The following is a 22,947-nucleotide window of genomic DNA, read 5'->3' as shown; positions in this document are numbered from 1 at the left end:
GAATTTCAGTGCCCTGTGTTTCTGTTCCTGGATCCATTTCAATTCACTGATGGGGAGGTGATGTGAAATCAGAGATTCTTTGTTTCTCTACGAAACAAAGAATTTGTTGAAAAACTTACTATATCTACAATTAATAGCAAAATAAATTGCAATTACATACTATATATCTTGAAATATATTTACATTTATTCATTTAGCGGACACTTTTATCCAAAGCGACTTACAAATGAGGAAATACAAGCAAAGCGATATATCAAGCGGAGAACAATACAAGTAGAGCTACTGTACAAGATTTATAATTGAGTTCTAGAGAAACAAAGTGCACAGAGTAAAGGTGTAAGAGCCAGAGTAATTATTTATTTATTTATTTTAAATAAAGTGGGATTGGCATTTTAGGGGTTAGTTAAGCGCTCACAGAAGAGGTGGGTCTTTAGATGTTTTATGAAAATAGTGTCAGATTCTGAGGTTTGGATTGAGGTTGGAAATACATTCACGGCATTTGGCAGACACCCTTATCCACAGGGACTTAAATTTCTCATTTATACATCTGAGCAGTTGAGAGTTAAGGGCCTTGCTCAAGGGCCGCAACAGTGGCAGCGCTGGGGTTTGAACTCAATGATCTTCCAATCAGTAGCCCAACGTCTTAACCACTTGTCTCATTATAGTCAAATAGTCTATTTCAATTTGGCATAAATATATGGAATATTATATATATATATATATATATATATATATATATATATATATATATATATATATTAAAGGCACACGTAATTGGTACCTTTTTCAAAATGAAAAACATGGTTGAAGTTTTAAATTAAACCATTTTTTTATGCTATTTTGTTTTCATTAATTTATTAACGCTTGAAAATCTTTGTATAGGTGGAATGGTCAGAACTCCTGGATTCATCCAAAAAACTTAATTACACATATACAAAAATCCTCTCTACAGCGGTTACTGAACATGAAGGAATGAATCATGTAAAAAAGATTAGATATGCTCCTTAATTAATTATGGCGATAATCTCCCTTGATGCCTTTTGTGGTTTATTACTGTACAAGTTCATATTCACCAGACAGCGCCAATAGTAGTAGAAAGGCATAATAATATATAGTCCTAGAGAGAGAGAAGGAGAGAGAGAGAGAGAGAGAGAGAGAGAGATCACCGAAGAGTGCCCTCACCTGGCTGTCCAGATACATGAGATTCCTCTGCAGTTGATGAGAAAGCACCTTATTCTAGTGAAGGCAGTGAAAAATAGAAAGAAGAGTGCTAAGTAGAAGAGTAGTCAGAATCAGAGGACCCCTCAAGCAGGCAAGAGACTCACAACAGAATTTTAAAAATAAATAAATAAATAAATAAAATATTATTATATATATACGCGCACGCACGCACGCACACACACACACACACACACACACACACACACACACACACACACACACACACACACACACACACACACACACACACAAAAAAAAGCCATTCACAACTGAAAAAAGATTCAAGAGGTTGTCGGCTGGGACGAGTGCAGTGCAGGGTCTGAGTAAATTCATCATGCATTAGTGGGTCGTAGAAAATACGAGCAGACTTGCATCCAAAAAAAGAATACTGAATGTCATGGTTGTAAATGAAAGATACACAAGCGTCTGTGTGCAGCAGTCTTTGGAGCCAGTCCCCAGGAAGAACACACTTATAGACACACGCATTACACACACACACACACACACACACACACACACACACACAGTAAACTGTGTGTGTATATGAGTATAATAGGATAAAAAATGTCAATATCTTATCGTGTCAATCAGGCTGGAGCTCCTGGCTGTCAGAGGCGCCTGGGAACTGGCCCCAGTAGCCTGGTGCATAAATTTTCCCAGGACACACTGCTCAAGCAGGAATAACAGTCAATTAGCACGACAATACATCTGTAAGAAGCTATTGACTTTACCACCGTTAGTACGCGGCAAGACGGACCCAACCAATAAATAAAAAGTAACAAACAGCAGCATGCTGTAAAATGGGGGAGGGAAAAAATAAATAAAACAAAACTAGCATTCCTTCACAGTCTAGCGCAGATAATCCTCCAAGGCTGACCTTCGGGTTGGCGGCATCAATGTTTAGCTGCATTAGCTGAGCAAGAGTCTGTTCTCGGATGCTGTTGAGCTCAGCCTGCTGCCGTCGCAGCTTGATAAGCAGCAGGGTCAGCTCTTCTGGCTGGGGTCACAGGAAACAATATGTACAGGAATCACGGTTAGAAAACCTTAATAAATGCTGAAAATGCCTGTACGGTGGCTCGGAACTGCTGTACGGGGTAGGAGCGTGTAAAAATCACACTTTTTTCCTTCATTCTGATGTTTGATGTGAAGCTCTTGGCCTGTGTCTGCATGATTTTATGCAAACTATTAAACCATGTGGTGACATGTGGTTAGTTTATAGTAGTAATCCAGGAACAATTGTCCAGATGACACTAAAGCGAGGCATTCGTTGTCGGATGATCTAACCCTAATCTGACAAGCTGAATTCCAATAATATTCAGGAAACATTAGACTTCTTCAAACACAAGTGGGGAAGGTGAGATACGGTAAATTATTACTAAAAACTACTTCAGACATTTGACCTTGCTGTGACCTATTTAGATAGATCTCAAAATCTAATCCATTCATATGCTGGTTACGGTGATCATTCCCTATAGATCCTTCAAACCACTTGTTCTCGGGATATTACACTAACAAGAATCGTGGACAAACGCACAGACAACCCAAAACTATAATAATAATACAATAAAGGTATTGTCGGTCAATAAAATTGTCTCACTAGTTACAAGCTACTTGACTTGAAAAGCCACCATTAAGCCTGACGACTCAATACAAGCCAACTTTCAGTGTTCAACATGTAGAGAGCGTGAAGAGATTTTCATCCACCGGTCGTCTCTACTAACGAGTCATGAGAGGATGGGCAGGAGGTTCAGGTGCTTCAGTTTGGAGAGAGACTTTTCCAATCAAAGTGGAAACAATACACAAAGGTGTAAAAGCCAGTTCGGAAGGAAGCAAAAATCGCACTTAATAAGGCTGCGTAAACATCTCTGAAAGCCTTCTGACATTTGCCTGTACATCTTCACCACTCTGTTGTTTTAGCCATGTGTGTGAATACATATAGCATACATGTTCCAATAAAGACCATTTGCACCAAAATTACCACTTTTATTTTGTTGGCAAAAAGGATTCAAAATGTACTTTCGCTAAATAAATAAATAAATAGATAGATAGATAGATAGCTCAATGGATGCCTTAAATGGTTTTATTTTTTAAAAAACGGTTCAGTTTTGCAGCCCCATGCCAATATAATGTTCCTAAACAAAATTTTAAAAGCGCAGTGCCTTGTACCTACACACCTAGCAGCTGTGCTTGAAATGATAAGGACACGTCTATATGCACACAGCTTATGGACTTTTACTGAAGTTTGTGCTACAACATATAACTATAGAATCATCCACAATGATTTACCAGAAGCTGTTATTATCAAAATATGTTGAAGTGCAATGCTACACGTGTACAACAGAGTTAGCAAATTCCCTATTTCAAAATGCACAGACATGCTAGCTGGATAAATGCCCAACCCTAGTCTGTGTTAGATAGTAAACAAGGTTTTCTCTCGTTCCCATGAGTGCAGTGCCAAAACAAACAGGTTTAATCAGTCATGATCAGTTTATAAGCAAAAAATATTTTATAGAAATTTTAATTGACCTTGTGTAACTTAAGGCATGTAGCATTATAGGCTATGCTGTATAGGGAGTAGAATTCATTCATTCATATAATGAATATGCGGAATGAAATTATAAGTTACATGATGCTGATCCTAAAACATTTGGGAGTCTGGAGGTAAGATTTAAATAATATACCAGTAGGCTACACAGACTGGGGGGAAAACAAAAACAAAACAAAACAAAACAAAAAAAACGTTACTTACCAGTAACAAAAATTGTGTGTCTGCTTTTCATTTGTGTACATTGAACTAGTTTGGTGCTCTTGTTCTACGTCCCTGACTAGACCGGCCATATTTAATTTCCTTTTTCCTGTTGTTAGATTTTTATTTTCCATTATGTCATAATTCAGCTACCAACTGGGGAGGGTGAGGTCTAACACAGACTGGGAGAAAGGACAATTCTTTTGTTTTTGTTATAAACTGAAAACATTTGGGTTTGAGATGAAAAGATGAGGTGATGGATCACAATTTCCGATTTCAAACCTGATATTTACATCTAGATGTATTAAACAACCTGGAACGTGGCACCTTTGGTGGCAGCCCACCCAATTTGTAGGTGAACAAGAGTATAGGAACAGATAGTCTTTAAGTAAATAACACTTGATATTCCGTTGCATATCCCTTGCTTGCAATAACTGCATCAAGCCTGAGACCCACTGACATCACCAAACTGTTGGTTTCTTCTTTTGTGATGCATTTCCAGGCTTTTACCCCAGTCACTTTCAGTTGTTCTTTTGTTTTGGGTTTTGTTTCCCTTCAGTCTCCTCTTCAGATGGTGAAATGCTGCTCAGTTGGGTTAAGGTCTGGTGATTGACTTGGCCAGTCTAAAACCTTCCACTTTTTCCCCCTTATAAAGTCCTTTGTTAAGCTGGAAGTGTGTTTTGGATCATTGTCTTGCTCCAAGAGTTCCTCCCAATTAGATTGGATGCATTTCTCTATAAATTGGAAGACATATTGTTCATGTAAACTTCTGAATTCATTCTGCTGCTACCATCATGAGTTCCATCATCAATAAAGATCAGTGAGAATGTTCCAGAAGCAGCCATGTATGCCCAAGCCATGACACTACCTCCACCATGTTCCACAGATGAGCTCGTATGTTTTGGATCATGAGCAGATCCTTTCTTTCTCCACACTTTGGCCTTTCCATCACTTTGGTAGAGATTCATCTTGGTTCCAGAACTTTTGTGGCGCATCTCTTTGAGAATTCCAATCTGGCTTTCCGAATGTTTACTGCTGATGTGTGGTTTGCATGTTGTGGTATGACCTTTATATTTCTGCTCTCAAACCCTGCCCTGTAGAGGTTGTTGGTGACATCACATCTAGATATAAATATCAGGAAATGAAAGCTGAAATTCTGATCTATTCTCTCATTCATCTTTTAATCTCAAACCCAAGTGTCTTCAGTGTAGAGCAAAAACAAAAGTATTGGCCTTGCTGTTCCAAAACGTTCATTGGGAAATGTATACATAAGTATCAGAAGATATGCAACAACAGAATAGTCCCTAGTTTGGTTTCACAAAATGACACTGAAGTCCATCAAAAATAGGTATTATATTTGACCATGAAACCGAAGGACAAATGCACAGGAGTACAGAAACTCCTTTGCCCATTCACTCATTACTTTTACTGTATTTAGGAGCTAGGAGTGTGTTTTAATGTAACAATACAGAAGCAGACAGGAAAAGTAGCATACCGTTTTACCCTGCAGGGACTGCGGCGTGATGCTCTGAGCTGCTGGGACCCTGCAGTCAGGTGGGTATGCATACTGACAGAGAGCAGAGCAAAGAAAAGGGCAAGACCCCAATGAGGAAAAGGAAAAAAAGGCCACAAACCAAAAGTGCCGGAGATTAAGAGTTATACAAATATATTAGTTTAGATGACTTTTAGATCAGTGCCTACCTTTGCAACGTGTGCTCTGTGACGCCGGTCGATGCTGACATCTCCACGGAACACAGGTGAGGAAACTTCAGAGCATGTGCTGGGATTGTAGGGCCGGTTGGGAGAGACGGAGTGGTACAGAGCCAGGGAGCCATGCGAGGGTGATGAGGGGATGGACTCTGCAATGTGGCTCAGAGTCTTGGGGCTGGGCAGTGTGCTGTAGCCCATACGGCTGTAGGCCTGCCTCTGCTGCCACTCATACAGCTGCCACAAAGTGTCATCTCGCATAGAGCGCCTCTTCTCTGCTGCCACGGGCTGCAGCGCACAGTCATACATCGAACCTGCCACACTACAGACGCTGTCTGGCCGCAGCATGTTACGTGGAAGCGTGCGGTAGCCCTCAGGATAGCGTGGCACCACCTGTGTCCTATGGCTAGGCATGTTCCTGGGCAGAGTCTGATATGAAGTGATGCTGAAACAGAGATGAAATATCAGCATCATGTCATAAGTGTCTTCCTGGCTAAAACTCTCTAAATTATTCACTATTAGGGTCATTCCTTGTTTGTGGTGTCCCTTCTGTGTCTGGAAAAAACCAATTCATTACGTCTGAAGCATAAATCTTGAGTTACTGCATTTTGGTCAGTTATATATGCGTTTTCTCTATGTGGCCTACTTGATAAATGAACAGAAAAAGACTTCAAACTGTGCCCTGGATCAGATCAACTGTAACTCTGCCTTTTGGATCCCATTTTGGATTGTTCTGACTGCATTTTTGCACTGCCCTTATTAAAACACTTTGTAAAACAAATAATTAACGTAGAAAAACAGATCACTCAATCCCTGCAAAGCAATGCTAATTCTATATTCAAATAGTTAAGGCAAATTAAATCTCAAGAGAAACATTGTTTGGCTGCTGTTTAGTTCTAATACGCCTTAAAAAAAACAACAAAAAAAAAACAAACAAACAAAAAAAAAACACGGAAACAAATATCCAGCGGAAGCATGACTTTAAATCTTCAAATAAGAAAGCAAAATTGGACAAGAGCACCAGGAGGCAGTACATCTCCTCTAGTCAAGTTACTCTTAGGCAGGGTTACAGATGTTATTCAGAGTAAAAAGCACCTGTAGGGCGAAGGGAAATAACTTCTACAGTAACATAACCTACAGCCTAAGTGAGCATAGAGAACAGAGATGCTGCCCAGTAGGTTACACAGAGAAAAATATTGTGTGCTTCACATTAAAATATTTAGTTACTCTTCAAAATGTGATTTCATTACTTACACTAAATTTAATTGAAACAAAAACAGAATCAACGTATGCAATTATGTAGAGTGAGTGCGATCCACTGACCTAGGATTATGATTCAATCATGTTAGCAAATCTCGTGAGAAGGCGACTAGCATTAAATTAACTTAATACAATCATCTGCATGCCGCAGTGGGTAGCATTGCCACCTCACAGCCTCAGGGTCCTGGCTTGGATTCTGTGCTCAGTGACTGTCTGTCTGGAATTTCACATCGAAAGCATACGCCGTATCGTCCGGAGATCGCGAGCCCTAATCCTGACTATGCCACAGTCACCTGTGGCCAGGAGTCCAAGAGACTGGGAGGGGAGGGGTTTGAGGGGCATACTCTCTCTCCCCTCTCCATCACAGCTACTCTAACCAGTCATGGGCATCTATGAGCTCACGCATGCAGAAGAGGGCGTCTCAGTGTGTGTGACGCAGCATGAAATGATGCAGTAGGCTTGGTTCACTCTCAGAGTAAGCATTTGATAGAATGATAGGGGATTTGTTGTATGATAGGAAATATGACTATGAGAAGAGAATTTTGAATTTCAGCTTTTATTTCCTGGTATTTACATGTAGATGTGTTAAACGACATAGAACATAGCACATTTTGAATCAGAACACCCAATCTTAAAGCAAGCAAAAAATATTGGAATATGTGACTGACGGTGTTTCTTGTTACCCAAAATGTTAGACTGACTATTTAAACAATAAATAGCTATGAACTTCTACTCTTGGTTTTAGACCTCTGTTTCACCTGTGAAGACTGCATTTGTTGCTAAAAAGGATAAGCCAACATGGAGATCAGAGAGCTGTCTATGGGAGACAAGCAAGCCATTTTGAAGCTGAGAAAAGAGGGAAAAGCCAATGCCAATTAGAAGCATTGCAGAAACATTGGGTATAGCCAATACAACAATTGGGAATGTTTTAAAAAAGAAAGAAACCACTGGTGTACTGAGCAACAGACACCGAAAAGGGTGGCCAAGGAAAATAACAGCTGATGACAAACATTGTGAGAGCAGTGAAGTAAAACCCACCAACAACCTCCATAGGGCAGGGGTGAAGGCATCACAATCCACCGTTCAAAGAAGACCTAGAGAGCAGAAATATAGCGGCTATACCACAAGATGAAAACCACTCATCAGCAGTAAGAATCAGACAGCCTGACTGGAATTCACAAAGAAATACAGAGACGAGCCACAAAAGTTCTGGAACCAAGATGAACCTCGACCAAAGTGATGGAAAGGCCTAAGTGTAGCAAAAGAAAGAATCTGCTCATGATCCAAAACATACGAGCTCATCTGTGAAGCATGGTGGAGGTAGTGTCATGGCTTGGGCTTTCATGGCTGCTTCTGGAACATTCTCACTGATCTTTATTGATGGTGGAACTCATGATGGTAGCAGCAGAATAAATTCAGAAGTTTACAGGAAGGAAGTTTTAATTTTGTCTGACAATTTACAGAGAAATGCATCTAAATTAATCGGGAGGAACTTCATCATGCAGCAAGACAATGATTCAAAACACACTGCCAACTCAACAAAGGACTATCAGGGGGAAAAATTCTGAAACCATGGATGACTGCTGAAGTGTGCTCGTTGCTGAAAACCCAAGACATTGCCTTCAGGTCTGATGACAAGGCACAGTAAGGGCCAATCTGTCTCGGGCTATCAGAGAGGTAAAGCACTATGCAGAAAGAATCCACAGCCACTTCCAAACACCAAGGATACAAGGTGTATGTGACAAGGCATTCAGGCCATCACAGACTCCAAGGCTACAACACTTGTCTGTGATGATGACGCCTTGCTTCCAGACGCACTGAACAATTTCTACTCAGGGTTCAAAGCACAGAAGAACATGCCAGCTCGGTAGACCAAACCCAACTCCCTCAGACCAAGTACTTTGTCCATCTGCAGACACATCAGGAAGACTCTGTCCAGAGTTAACCCACGGAAATGTGCACATCAGCTTGCATATGTCCTCACAGATAATGTCAACTTTTCACTGAACTAAGCAGTTGTCCCTGTGTGCTTCAAGATGACTACCATCATCCCCATGGCGAAGAAATCATCTGTGTTCAACCTGAATGACAACTGGCTCGTTGCACTCACACCTATCATTATGAAGTGCTTCAAGTGGCTAGTCATGAAGCACATAAAGAGCAGTCTTCCCACCACACTGGACCCATGTCAGTATGCCTACTGTCCCAACCGCTCAACAGAGGACTCCATATCTGCTACCATCCACCTTTCTCTGACCCATCTGGACAACAAGGACAACTATGTAAGGATGCTGTTCATAGACTTCAGTTCAGCATTCAACACAACAACTGAAAGCTGAGCTTGCTGGGTTTGACCACCTCCCTTTGCAACTGGACCCTGAACTGACTGGGAGACCCCAGTCCATCAGGATCAGCAACTAAAATTCAATTCACTTTTATTTGTATAGCACTTAACTATGGACATTGTCTCAAAGCAGCTTTACAGAAGCATGCAAATTCAGAATATAGATTTTAAATAATATGAATTTATCCCTAATGAGTAAGCCAGAGGCAATGGGGGCAAGGAAAAACTCAGAGACGATATGAGGAAGAAACCTTGAGAGGAACTAGATTCAAAAGGGAACCCGTCCTCCTTTGGGTGACACCGGATAGTGAAATTATAAACAAATCCCTTCTATAAATGTGCTAATACTACATGGTCAAATAGTACAGCTGTGTAACCAGGAAATTCATTACAGTTTTACATGAAGTCTGTTTTGTTGAACTTCTCCACTGTTCACTGTTGGAGACTTGAATGCAAAACTGTTGTGGCAATTAACTGTTGCATAACTGTTCATATGAACTGAGGTCATTGCTGCTATACTTATTGCTGTTACATTACAAAATAGTTTACAGCCCTTGTCCTGTGTATTTATTGTCCTGTGAATTTATCTTCTTGCACTTGTCTCTCACTGTTGTGTATTTGCACTTTATGCAGTCCTGCATACTATTCTGTGTTGCACCATGATCCTGAAGAAATCCAGATGTAAATACCAGAAAATAAAAGCTGAAATCCTAAACTCTCTCATCATATTCATCTTTTGACCTCAAACCCAAATGAATTGCCATTGCCATTCCAATAGTATCAAAGGCAACTGTATTTCATCTGTGTGGAGCCAGTGTACACATTTGAATCAAGTAAATTCAATAAACTTTTTTTCCCCCCCAGTGTATGGAGCTAAAGTGAAAAGGGAAGAGCTCTGTCATTAGAGCATGTTATTAAACAGGGGCTTAGAAACTGTACCTCTTCGTGTCGTCATCCTGAACCCTGGTACGCTGCGCCCTAAAATACTGCTCCAACTGAATGGAATTAGACCTGCTTAAGCTCCTCTCTGGCTCTGCAGGCTGCTGAGGCTTTATTGCTGTCCTTTGTGGAATGGTGTTACTCATTTCTCCTGGGCTCTGCTCTCCTCCAGAGCCATTCACTTGTGCAGCTTTATACTGAGCTGAGCCTCCTCTGCTCTGCAGTTGCCATGAGGAAGACGCAGCCGGGACAACAGTGGCTGCCTGCACAGGCTGCAGCTTGACGCTGTCAAGTTTGGTGAGTGTCTGCTCCACATTCTCATCCTTCTGCAAGCTGTAAGTTTCTTCTTCCTGCTGAAGCCTGGGCCTCTCTGCTTCTTTCTGCACACTGGTTTTCTGTGTAGGTCGTCCTCCATCTGTCTGGAGATATTTCTCACTGTCTTTGTGCACACCATATATCTCGCTGTCCTTTGGAAGCACGTGCTTGTCACTGTCTTTGTGCAGAGTGTATCTTTGCATATCTTTCTGCAGCAGATTTATTTCTTCATCTCTCTGGAGGGCATGCCGTTTACTATCCTTTTGCAGAGTAGAGGCGTACTTTTCTCCATCATTCTGTACACCAAACATTTCCACATCTTTCTGTAGCATGTACCTATATCCACTCTTCTGATGAGGATACTTCTGTCCATCTTTCTCTAGAGCATACTTTTCACCTTCTTTTTGAACTTGGTACTTTTCTGAGTCTTTCTGAGTGGCACATCTTTCTTTCTCTCTGTAGATTTTGGGCTGTTTCTCCAGCCGTTTCTGTTTTTTGTCCTCGAGGTGAAGACTCTCACGGTTCTTCTCATTATTTTGGATCTCGGGTTGAGTCAGAACCCAGTGATTTAGCATGTTGTTCATCTCCAGTGGGCTGCGTGGGTCTACCTTTACGTTTTCCAGTCTGACATAGAAAAATGCAGAGAGAACACACAAAATGGATAAGGATAACACATACAGACATATATAAGGCAAAACAAAAATTAGAAGAGCAAGAAAGTGACTTTGCATTATAAAAAAAAATAAACACATGGCCCAGAACCGTCTACCTAGGTGTTTGTTTTTTTTCAGGTCAGAATCCCATCACGCATTATATGGCATGATTTCGTTATAAAAAAAAAAAATTATCAGGGGTTTTTAGCTATTTAAATAAATTTGCATAAATTAAGAGTTAGATTTCTGTCTGTCTATCTGTATATTTTTACCTAATTAACCACAGAAGCAATAACTTTTTTTAAACCCATATTTACCAAGGGTGCCAATACTAAAACTGACTGTAGAATGCACACTGCAGAGAGGATAGCAGAAATCTGTCATTAACGTTGTTTCATTATGTACTATCCTGGATGTGGATATTTTCAGAGCTATGACCATTATGACCATACCCATTACACCAAGCGCAATAAAAATATAATTTACTTAAGCTAATAAAAATTATATATCTCCACTGTTACTCCATAAACTCGATCTGTTGCGTAGGCAAACAAATTGTTCTCGAGGTCTGCGTCGTTCAAACCCTCAGAAAAACACCTTGCTCTACCACCTCGCTAGGGTGTTAATTAATTCACTGGCAGTTCATCGCTGATAAATGATTCATCTGCTATACTGTTACCCTTGAAGGTGTTTTCACAGTTAATTCATTGTTAGACTGTTTTGTCTTTGTTCCAATGAGAATCGAGCAACCAGTGAGCCCTTAAGAGAAAAAAGGGTTTTTTTTTTTTTTTTTTGGGTCTTTGTTGGTTTCTGTGTATTACGGGTTAAACACACATGTTGCATTCAATGCACTACACAAGGCTGTCCAGTCTTATCCGGAAAGGGCAAGCAGAAGCCACACCTGAGTCTACTGAAAGCCAAGATCAACTGATTGAACAAGTGGAATCAGGTGTGGCTCCTGTTTGGTTGGAATGAAAACCTGCACCTACACCGGCCCTTTGCGGATAAGATTGGACACCCCTGCACTACACAATGTTTTCCATGCATACACATCATGATTAATAGAAAACAATTATTTACATCACGACCACATGAATTTGTGTCTCTTTACATGGAACTGGAAACCTTGTTATTTAATTTTATACAGTAGATGTGTTCAAAGTAAAACTAAAAGGATTTTGTAGTTAGAAGGTTTGTAACCTCCTTTAACTCTAAAGCGTTTTTTTTTTTTTTTTTTTTTAAAGCACAAAGAATGCGAATACACACGCGCACACACCAGAAAACAATAAAGATCATTAGGAGGACTGCTCGGGGAACACAAGTTCCTGTCAATACCACTTCCCAAATACCTTCAGAAAAGAGACAGAAAGTGGGCAATTACCTTCTAATGATGCTGATCAGCTGTAAGTGTCCTAGGGGAAAAAATTAAGCCGTCTACAGTGCCTCTAGAATGTATCCACCCCACAGTGATTATTTCTCTTTTTGCTGTATTGCAACATCAACTTTAAATATATCAGAATGGGATTTTTCCTTTCTGGTCCTCTTGAACTGACTCTCTACAGAAATCAAATTAAATAAAAGTATTCACTTGTTTTCAGTATGATTTGGTGAAAAGGGTGAATTGTCCCTTTCCAGCAGTAAAAAATTGTTTTCTCAGATGTTTCTCTATGAGCTTCGCATTTAAATTTGGCCATTTTCTTCCTCAGTGCAAAGTGTTGGTTGACATCAACTTTCAGGTCATGCCACAGATTCTCAATTGGATTCAAGCCTTGGCTTGGACTCTGCCATTCTATTTTTTCATACACATTCCTTTGTTTTGCCCTGTGCTCAAGCTCATTGTCCTGTTGGAACATATGTACACTCACCATCCACTTTGCACATTCATGCAGCTATCTAAATCAACCAATCAATGAAGCACAATCTTAAAAATAATGCAGATACAGGTCAAGAGTTTCAGTTAATGTTCACATCAAACAACAGACTGAAGAAAAAGTCTGATCTCCAAGACTTTGATAATGGCATGGATTTTGGTACCAGATGGGCTGGTTTGAGTATTTCAGAAACTGCGGATCTCCTGGGACTCTCTCTCTCTCTCTCTCTCACACACACACACACACACACACACACACACACACACTAGTCTCTAGAGTTTACACAGAATGGTGTGAAATCGAGGGGTGCACTAGTTCTCCTATTTCAGCCAGTGAGCACTGTAACCCCTTCAGCTGGACCATTGGACACCCTGCACTCTTGGACACTTCTCTGACAATTGCCCTTCTTGCACAAAAACTTCTGCACTTTTTTTTTTTTTTTTTTTTAAGCTTAGCGGATATACAAAGCTTCTCATGTGGGCCAGAAATCGAACCGCCATCCCTGCGATTAGTGGATAACGCCGAACTGATCTTGGTAACCGTGGTGATGCCTCTTCAACACAAAGGTGAAGTAAAAATAAATAAATATATCTTTTTGATTAGCATCTTTTTACCTTTTGATTGGCTCAGCATGGACAAGTGTAGCATCGGTCATCACTTTTATCCAAGACTCCATTTCTTTGGCTGTGTCAGTGCAAAAGTAGTATGTCCGCATGTTTGGGTGTGTGGCCTGCTCAAGGGAAGACAGGATAAACAGAATGGCCTGGAAGAGGAAAAGACAAAAAGAAAAACTCATTTGAACGCAGACCTGAGTTGAAATGACTTTTGTGAATGTGACTGTTGGGTGACATGGAGAAACATACTTTTGGTCATTGCTTATGGCAAAGACCTTTCAGCAGTCAAGGAACTCAGACATAACTGCCTACAGATCCTACAGATATTACTTTTTTATTATAACTGTCATTGCTTTGGTTAAAAGGGAAATAAAAATGATCTTCTGCAAATCCCTTTAATAGTAGCCTGGGGAAAACCTGTCAGTGTGGCTGAATTCTGGCAAACAGCCAACAAAGTGGAAAAATGAGTTTTTGCCCTAATTAATGTTTTCAGAACTATATATATATATATATATATATATATATATATATATATATATATATATATAGTAGAAAACATCAAGATTCCACCATGTAAAGGGTTCTCACAGGCCACCACGCATACAGTGCCCTCCACTAATATTGGCACCATTGTTAAATATGAGCAAAGAAGGCTGTGAAAAATTCTCTTTATTGTTTAACCTTTTGTTAAAAAAAAAAAATCACAACAATACTCTGCTCTCATGAATATTAAACAGTTGCAAACAATACAGGTTTATCCAAAAAAATCTATCTTTGTTAAATGTGTGCGCACAACAATTATTGGCACGCTTTTAAGTCAATACTTTTGCTAACTCCCTTTGCCAAGAGAACAGCTTGGAATCTTCTCCTATAACGCCTGATGAGGTTGGAGAATACCTGGTAAGGGATCTGAGAGCGTTCCTCCATACAGAATCTCTCCAGGTCCTTCAAGGTCCACATTGGTGGACTCTCCTCTTCAGTTCACCCCACAGGTTTTCTATTTTTAAGTCAGGGGACTGGGATGGCCATGGCAGGACCTTGATTTTGTGGTCAGTAAACCATTTCTGTGTTGATTTTGATGATGTTTTGGATCATTGTCCTGCTGGAAGATCCAACCACGGCCCATTTGAATCTTTCTGGCAGAGGCAGTCAGGTTTTCATTTAATATCTGTTGATATTTGATAGAGTCCATGATGCCATGTATCCTAACAAAATGTCCAGGTCCTCTGGCAGAAAAACAGCCCCAAAACATTAAAGATCCTCCTCCATATTTAACCGTGGGCATGAGGGACTTTTCCATACGGCTACCTCTCTGTGTGCTCCAAAACCTCCTCTGTGTTTATTACCAAAAAGCTCTATTCTGGTTTCATCTGACCGTAGAACCCGATCCCATTTGAAGTTCCAGTAGTGTCGGCACACTGAAGACGCTCGAGTTTGTTTTTGGATGAGAGTAGAGGCTTTTTTCTTCAAACCCTTCCAAACAGCTTGTGGTGATGTTGGTGACTTCAGATTGTAGTTTTGGAGACTTTCTGACCCCAAGACACAACTAACTTCTGCAGTTCTCCAGCTGTGATCCTTGGAGATTTTTTGGCCTCTCAAACCGTCCTCTTCACAGTGCGTTGAGACGATAAAGACACACGTCCAATTAACAGAGATTTATTTTGATAAACCTGTGTTTTGTTGCACTTATTTCATATCCATGAGAGCAGAGTATTTTTGTGATTTTTTTTTTTTTTAAACAAAAGATCAAATGGTTAAACAATAAAGACAATTTTTCACAACCTTCTTTGCTCATATTTACCAAGGGTGCCAATATTAGTTGAGGGCACTGTACAAGGCCATGGACAACAAATGACTGATGTGATGATACGTTTCCTGAGAACTCACCATGTTGGTTGATCTCTTTTACAGAATTGTTTCCAGTATACACAACCTCGGGAAACACAAAAAGAAACACAGAGATGCAACAAGAGAGCAGAGACTTTAATGAAATAACACAATAATAGAATAAACAGCAAACAAGAAAAGCCCACTCATGCAAAAGTGTTTTGCTATAGACTTATATGTATATAAAATGACATATTATAAGGTGAACTTCAGTTTAACCTCTGTGTTTATTGTTTGAGAGGATAGAAAGTAAAATACGAGCAACAGACTCAGACCTTGAAGGCGTATTTCTTGCTTATGTGGTCATCCACAGATAACAGAGAGATATGGAAGCTTGGTAAAAGGATGCTCCCAAGGATTCCTTCTTCCTTTTCATCTAAGAAGAGTAAATCCAGGAAATTGTATGAATTCTCAATAAAGTCATGGTTTTGAAATCATCCCACAGAATTGCCGTCCTTCTGATGGCTGTCTCTTGCAGCAACTTATAACCCAGGACTTAAATTCAGTAGGTGGAACCAAATATGCTAGGTGGAAACCCTCACAATATCCTTATGGGCATTTGGTTCTGGCAGTGTAAGTGCCCTGTTCTCTTCACCTGGCATGCTGTCTAACTACACAATTTCTTATTTTGATACCACTAATTATTATCTGCTGGGGATCCAAACACAATATACATGAACCTCTGAAACATCTTTAAGAGTCTAGAAACCCCATGATTCCAGTCACTGCTTGTTTGTAGCTATATTGATTATTTCAAAGTCTTTGGTGAAGACAGTGATAAGTCACTTGTGTGACTCGTAATTTGTATCTTGTGGCAGTGTACCATCTGTCCAGATGAGAAAGGGTAGTGGCCAAAATGTCTACCGCATATGATATACTAAAGCATACAATTTATTTGTCTTTAAAATGCATTTAAATAATTTCTAATATTTTAATACAGTGAACACTGTGCAAAATATGATTGTTTGATGCATGTTCATATTAGCCAAGGTTTCATATTTTCATAAGCTAACTGTACTAGCTATGTACACTCACCAGAGGCACCATCATATGCCTATCTATTTATATATCTTCATCTAACTAGTTAAACACAGATTAAATGTTTGAAAATTGGTTGTTTAATTTCCATGTTATGTGCCAGGTTTCATATTAGCGATTTCACAGATTAGCAGCACAAGTGTACTAGCTACAAATGCTCTCCGTAATGACGCTGTATACATTTCATGAGAGTTTCCATGTGATAGGATAAGATGCAATAACATTTCCTTCCATTTTTTGTGTCAAGCTGTACAACAGAACTCATTGTAAAGTTGTGAGAAGGGAACTGAACAAAAATGTTGACAGAAAAAAAAAAAAAAAAAAAAAAACTTGCTTGCCATACGATTGTTCTGAGAAATCATCTGAGCCACTCATTTGGATTCGTACACGGAAACTGAACGCTCGCATGCCACTTTGTCACTCGTTAGTGTGAACGTTGCTTACGGCATACAGATAGACAGATAAAAAGCTCACCTTTATAGTAGAAGAGGCACATATCGGACAACACAAACCACCTCTTCTTCCACATCTTCATTCCTGTGCTGTCCTGTAGGAGTACATGGTCATATCATGCAACTATTCAGCTTTGGCCATCATAGGACAGCCTTCTGACACACTCTACTAAGAGGATGCATGTGTAGAAAATGGCCTTTCTTTTTTTCTTAATTAAAAAATATTCAATGCAATTTCCAAATGCTCATCTTTCTACATCGTTGCATACATGCCTTTTGATTGTGTACATCTGTTACCAAGGATGTAATTGAATCTAATCTATGTAACAGAATCTGCCAGGAAAAAAATCCATAAAGAACATTTTCATTGTCAAATAACGCTGTTGAAAAGTGTTAGTTGTACCTGTTTATAAAGCCAGCTGCGTTTGACTACTGGAGCATTTGGGTTTCTCTTTATGGAGTGTGACCGCTTTCCAAAATTATGGACTTTTTTAGATGACCTTGATTGCTAGAAAAAAAGAGGATAAATAAAGCATTAATAATGCTCTGTGTTTTTCTGTTCCTGCACTGGAATACTGCCGCAGCTTGTTGAGTTTTCACCTCCATTGGAGCGTGCACATCATCTACATCACAAGTGGCCAGTTGCAGCACAAAATGAGGACGGTAACATACAAAATGTACTTAGCAATTTCCCTGACTATTTCAACCGATAGAGAGAGAGAGAGAGAGAGAGAGAGAGAGAGAGAGAGAACACTCACTCTAGTTGTTGGACTGCTTGGGTGCGTCATGTAATCTGAGCCACCCGTGTAGTTGGATGCCTCACTCATGATGCTCGTGGGTCGTTCCTTCTTCTCAGTAGCTGGTGTTTTAGCTGCTGGTCTGAGGAAAAAGAGCAGAAGCTGAGTGAAGCAGTATACCGCCGTCCTTGCCCAATTCAGCTAGACAACTTTAATGACAAAATACAATAAACGCATCTATCTGAGGACAGCGAGAGAGAAAGAGATGGAGATAGAGATGTCCACACTCAATTCACATACCATCAGATTCACCGCGTGTGACAACCCATAATAACAGAACATGTAGTGTGAGAGGTTTTATATTTTATATATACCTTAAAATATACTTCATACAGGATAGAAGCTAATGAGGAAAAAACCAGCAGCACTTCTTACGTTAACATTACTTACAGGAAATGGAGTTACACCAACACCTATATATTATTCATTTAGGAGTGTAGTTTCATTCAGTGCTTTTTTTTTTTTTTTGCATCTATAAAAAGTAATACATAAATAATTGCATTTTATTGTTGACATTTGTATGACATTTAATTTGACTGACTGAATCATCTTTTGTTTATTTTCTCCATCAATGCAACACCTGAACTTGTCCTCCACTCATAGGTTTTTGCAAATTATCATTTCATTTGTAAATAAATTTCAAATAAATCCATCAATAAACGATCATCAGCTCAGCTAACGTGATATTTGTGAACGCACGCGAAAAACCAAATTGATTAATTTTAAAACATCTCATTTGAATATATTTTGATACATTTAGCAAAAAATATATTATATTATTTAAACATTTTTAAAACTTTCCTGCGGACCCCCTTCAATTACACCACCGACCACTAGGGGTCCGCAGAAACTCTGCACTAGACTGTAGAGTACATAGTGCATAGTGTAAGTGTATAGTACGTCATTTGGGACACAACTTTAGTATCTACTCTCCGAAGCGTGTTTTCAAAACAGAAGTAACGTTATCAGTAAATGTACCGCGCGCAGACTGACTAATCGATAATGAGATTCATTGACAACGATTTTCATAATCGATTATTATCGTTTAGTTGTTGCAGCACTAATTTCAAGTCTGAAACATTTTTCTTTCAGATCCACTGTCAGAGTGCTCTGTCCAGAACATGTCTTCAAAGATCTTCAGCTGTCTTTGGACAAACCTTGAAATAATTCTGTTGCATAACCATATGGGAAAAAATTAATTATTATAATTATACCTCATGCATAGTAAATACGTCTACTCTTAACACCAAACGCTTTGCATTTAACAACACTCACTGCATTGAAATAAATTTTCTTGAAAGTCGTGAGTAAAATTTTGACTGAATTTTGAAATTTTATCTTCCATTTTATGAGCATTTGTTAGTATGAACAACATCTGATAATCTATTATGTTGACATACTTTATGGAGACTATTTTGGATTTAATGAAAGGAATTTTAATGAAAAGAAAATGAATCCTGGTACAGGTACTGTTTCTCCCAACTTCAGTTAGCAAAGAATTACCCGTTCACGACAGGGTGCACAAGATTCCATCAATCCAGGCTACAAACAGGAAGAAAGGGAAAACAAAAAACACCTAAATATGCATATTGTTAAACAAAACATATTTGAAATGTCAAACATGCTGGAAAACCTCTGCTTTCAACCTTTGAGTAGAAAAGAATGGACAGAAATTGAAGTTAGTTATGAATTATTCTGAAGACTGGCATGCTGCACAATTATTGCTCATTTTAACAAATGTACAAGCCTGAAGCAATTACTCAGGCCATAATTAAAGTAAGATGATTGACCATTTGCTCAGTTGTGTATGTTTAATATGGTTTACAAATCATGCTGCTGCTTTCTCTGCTGAGGATCACTGCCATATACTGAACACCATCTGAACATCTCCTCTGTGTTAGAATGTTCTAATGATATTATTCCCCTCCACCTGGACCCGCACCCAGCAGCGTCAACAAGCTGATTATGCAGTAATGCAGCATTTGCATGTGTTAAACACTATGCCTCTCTGTGTTAGGAGTCTGTAAGACATTTCCAGCGTTCTGGTGCTCAGAAAGGTCCGGAAAGCTTCCAGATATTCAACACCAAAAGAAAGCTATTAGTGTGTCACGGTACCAGACTCATGCATCATAAGTGTCTGACAAAACTATAAAAATGAATAGGAGAAAGAATCCCAATGCAATAAGTGGGCAATTTATCAAGTTACTAAACTACTGGGCCACTGCTGCCTCAGACAAGCACATGTGCACAATGCTACAAAGTGTTTAAAACACATGGGGACCTCCATGTTTGTGTTTGTTTTTGTTAGCAACAAACTAGCAGCTGGCTGAACTGTATAGTCAGTGTTACAGATTTAACAAGCAAATATGTTTGTATTTTGATTGATCTAAAGTAAATACTTGTATATACAATATAACACATTTAAAGGTAAGAAGTGCTCGTTTGTTTACTATTCATGCCGTGAGCGGCCATGTTGATTTGATGCCACTTGCTAAATTTGAGGATGAGAACATCCAGAGTTCTCCGGTTGCAATTCTGAGTTGAGGGAGCATTTTCTTTGCTTTTTGCTAGTCTGAGGTTGGAAGTTATTAGTTACGACCTTTAGTCGAATACAGCAATTCACTTTCACACTCAAATTCACACTCCAAATCTTTTGTCTGAACAGACGGAGGAGCCAACGCGGTGGATAATGGGAGTGAAATTTATATCACTACATTATATAATATAATTTAATAGGCTGAAATTAAATAAAAACCTAAATATAAAAAAAAAATTAATGAGGCTATATTTTAGCACTTACGTCGGTGAAACAACTCAGTACAGCCTTGTTGCGTCATGTTGTTGCGTCATGTTGTTGCGTCATGTTGTTGTTGCGTCATGTTGTTGTTGCGTCATGTTGTTGTTGCGTCATGTTGTTGTTGCGTCATGTTGTTGTTGCGTCATGTTGTTGTTGCGTCATGTTGTTGTTGCGTCATGTTGTTGTTGCGTCATGTTGTTGCTATGAGAAACAGCCTGAGGGCGCTGTGGGATACGGTATTGTGATTGACCCGGGGAGAAGGAGAGAAAGTGGAATGAGGAAATGGAGAAGTGGACACAGCCACATGTTTCTCTCTCGTTAGGCACGAATCCAAAATGTTCCCAGATTGCCGATGTAACATCAGATTGGATGGTGAGCATCTATAAACTGCCATCTTCAGGTCTATCCACAGATGTTCGATAGAGTGCCTGGGCACTCAAGGACATTCAGAGACTTGCACCGAAGCCACTCATTGTAGGGTCATTGTCACGTTGAAAGGTGAACTATCGCCCCAGTCTGAGTTTATGTACGCTCTTTTCTTCAAGGATGTTCCTGTATTTGGCTGCATTCATCCATCCCTCAACTGTTATTAGTCTCCATGTCCCTGCATCTGAGAAGCACCCACATACCATGATGCTGCCACCATCATGCCAGACATTGTCCTTGCCAAAAGAGTTTAATTTTCATCTCATCAGACCAGAGAATATTTTCCCCACATGTTTTCATAAGCCTTTTACTCAACTGTTTTCCATCTTGCCAAACAATTTATGCCTTGTTACAATTTGATCAGAGATTCACAGATAGTTCCTCTGACTTCATGGTTTTTTTTTGGTTTTTGTCCTGACAATGCAGTGTAACTTGTGGGCCCTTATAGACTCAGATGTGTGCCTTTTCAAACTTTGTCCAATCAATTCAAATCGCAACAGGTGGACTCCAAGTGAGTTCAAGACACAACTCAAGGATAAACACACACACAATCCATTTTAAATCTCAGTAGGCATGTTTTAAAACTCTATAGATTCATTCTCTACTATACTATACTCTAAATACTAAATATAGAACCAACAACCCCAGATGCTATTGATTCTGCATCTCTCAGTTAGCTCCTCTGTTTAGACTCTTTCACTCTCTGTCTCCTATAAAAGGTGACATGACCAAATTACATTGACTACGTTTATATGCACATCAATATTCCAATATTAATTGGAAATTGGCAACGCAGCAAACCGATTGCATTCTGATTCCCCAAATACAGATTCTCACCTCTGGATATAGGTGTATGCTCAGTCCGCAAGGAATTGTGGGTGCTAACAGATGCTTAGCTGTAGTCCAGGTATTTAGGAACTGCAACTTAGGCATACTTACAACAACCATGTGAACAGGAATATTTCGATGCCTGTACGCACATAAACATTGTATAGTTGGAATATGGCTGCAACCCGAATAAAGACGGAATCTGATGCGCATGTAACCACAGTCATCGTCATGTGTCTTTCTCACATCCCCAAACAGCAAAGTGAGAATAATGAGTGTTAATCTCATTTGCACAAGAGTCTCTGCTGCAATCTTGTGTGGAGCTCAGATTGGACTAGAGGAAGTCAGGAAAGAATAATCTATAATAATCAATATAATAATCATACATTATGATTATTTGGGGGGGGGGGGGGGGGACACCATGGTCCATTATGTATTGTTTTGGCAACTTTACTACCATATCTTTTGTTTGAGTAAAGCTGGTGACAAAGTAATGAATCTTTTTTGCAACCCAAATGATCATACAGCTACCACCACAAAACAAGCCCCCCCCCATCAACACGCGCACACACACACACAGAGACAGACAGAGAGAGAGAGAGAGAGAGAGAGAGAATCAGCAGACTAACTGAAAAAAATAACAGCTTATATAACAGTCTTCTGTGAATTTTTTTCAGCTAATGTGTCCTCCAGGTGTTTCTCTTATGATCAGCATGTGATGACACTTTTACAGAAACAGACTCAGAGCTATCACCATTGACCTATACAAAAATTTAGGACCAAATATTAAGACAATGTCAAGTTACAATCAGCTGTGCTGATCTATACCCACACTACAGTAATGCTGCAATTACCATAAATTGCTATAGAATACTAGCTCAAGTTACCTTTGTGGTCCTTTCCAAAATCTTGAACAAAGTGTACAGTTATGTATGATTGCCTTTTAAAAATATCTATTACTATGGGAATAAAGTAATAATATTCTGAGAATAAAGGCATAATACCATGGGAAAAAATGGTATACGTATATATCCAAGCAACGTTGTGTTAAA

General features: G+C 39.4%; 1 protein-coding gene across 19 annotated transcripts in view; it reads right to left on the bottom strand.

Annotated features, from left to right (window-relative positions):
• The window catches only part of plekha5 (pleckstrin homology domain containing, family A member 5), a 99,254-nt gene that overhangs the window by 12,559 nt on the left and 63,748 nt on the right, over nucleotides 1–22,947 (bottom strand). For 11 of the 19 annotated variants that reach the window (XM_053688479.1, XM_047162377.2, XM_047162379.2 and 8 more), the window contains exons 5-14: nucleotides 17,806–17,926; nucleotides 17,451–17,555; nucleotides 17,070–17,142; nucleotides 15,833–15,933; nucleotides 13,671–13,786; nucleotides 10,218–11,156; nucleotides 5,669–6,119; nucleotides 5,463–5,534; nucleotides 2,099–2,218; nucleotides 1,183–1,236 (exon numbers count right to left, since the gene is read on the bottom strand). In XM_053688479.1, the coding sequence (XP_053544454.1) occupies nucleotides 1,183–1,236; nucleotides 2,099–2,218; nucleotides 5,463–5,534; nucleotides 5,669–6,119; nucleotides 10,218–11,156; nucleotides 13,671–13,786; nucleotides 15,833–15,933; nucleotides 17,070–17,142; nucleotides 17,451–17,555; nucleotides 17,806–17,926 (2,152 nt within the window). Of the gene's footprint in view, nucleotides 1–1,182; nucleotides 1,237–1,494; nucleotides 1,888–2,098; nucleotides 2,219–5,462; nucleotides 5,535–5,668; nucleotides 6,120–10,217; nucleotides 11,157–13,670; nucleotides 13,820–15,557; nucleotides 15,604–15,832; nucleotides 15,934–17,069; nucleotides 17,143–17,450; nucleotides 17,556–17,805; nucleotides 17,927–20,644; nucleotides 22,239–22,947 lie in introns of those variants that run through there. The other 8 variants (XM_053688468.1, XM_053688470.1, XM_053688469.1 and 5 more) reach the window with 6 other exon arrangements.

This window comes from Ictalurus punctatus, chromosome 19, assembly GCF_001660625.3.
Source record: "Ictalurus punctatus breed USDA103 chromosome 19, Coco_2.0, whole genome shotgun sequence".
In the NCBI taxonomy this organism is placed as follows: domain Eukaryota; kingdom Metazoa; phylum Chordata; class Actinopteri; order Siluriformes; family Ictaluridae; genus Ictalurus; species Ictalurus punctatus.
The sequence above is the reverse complement of the archived record's forward strand: the minus strand, read 5'-3'. Positions and strand labels throughout refer to the sequence as shown.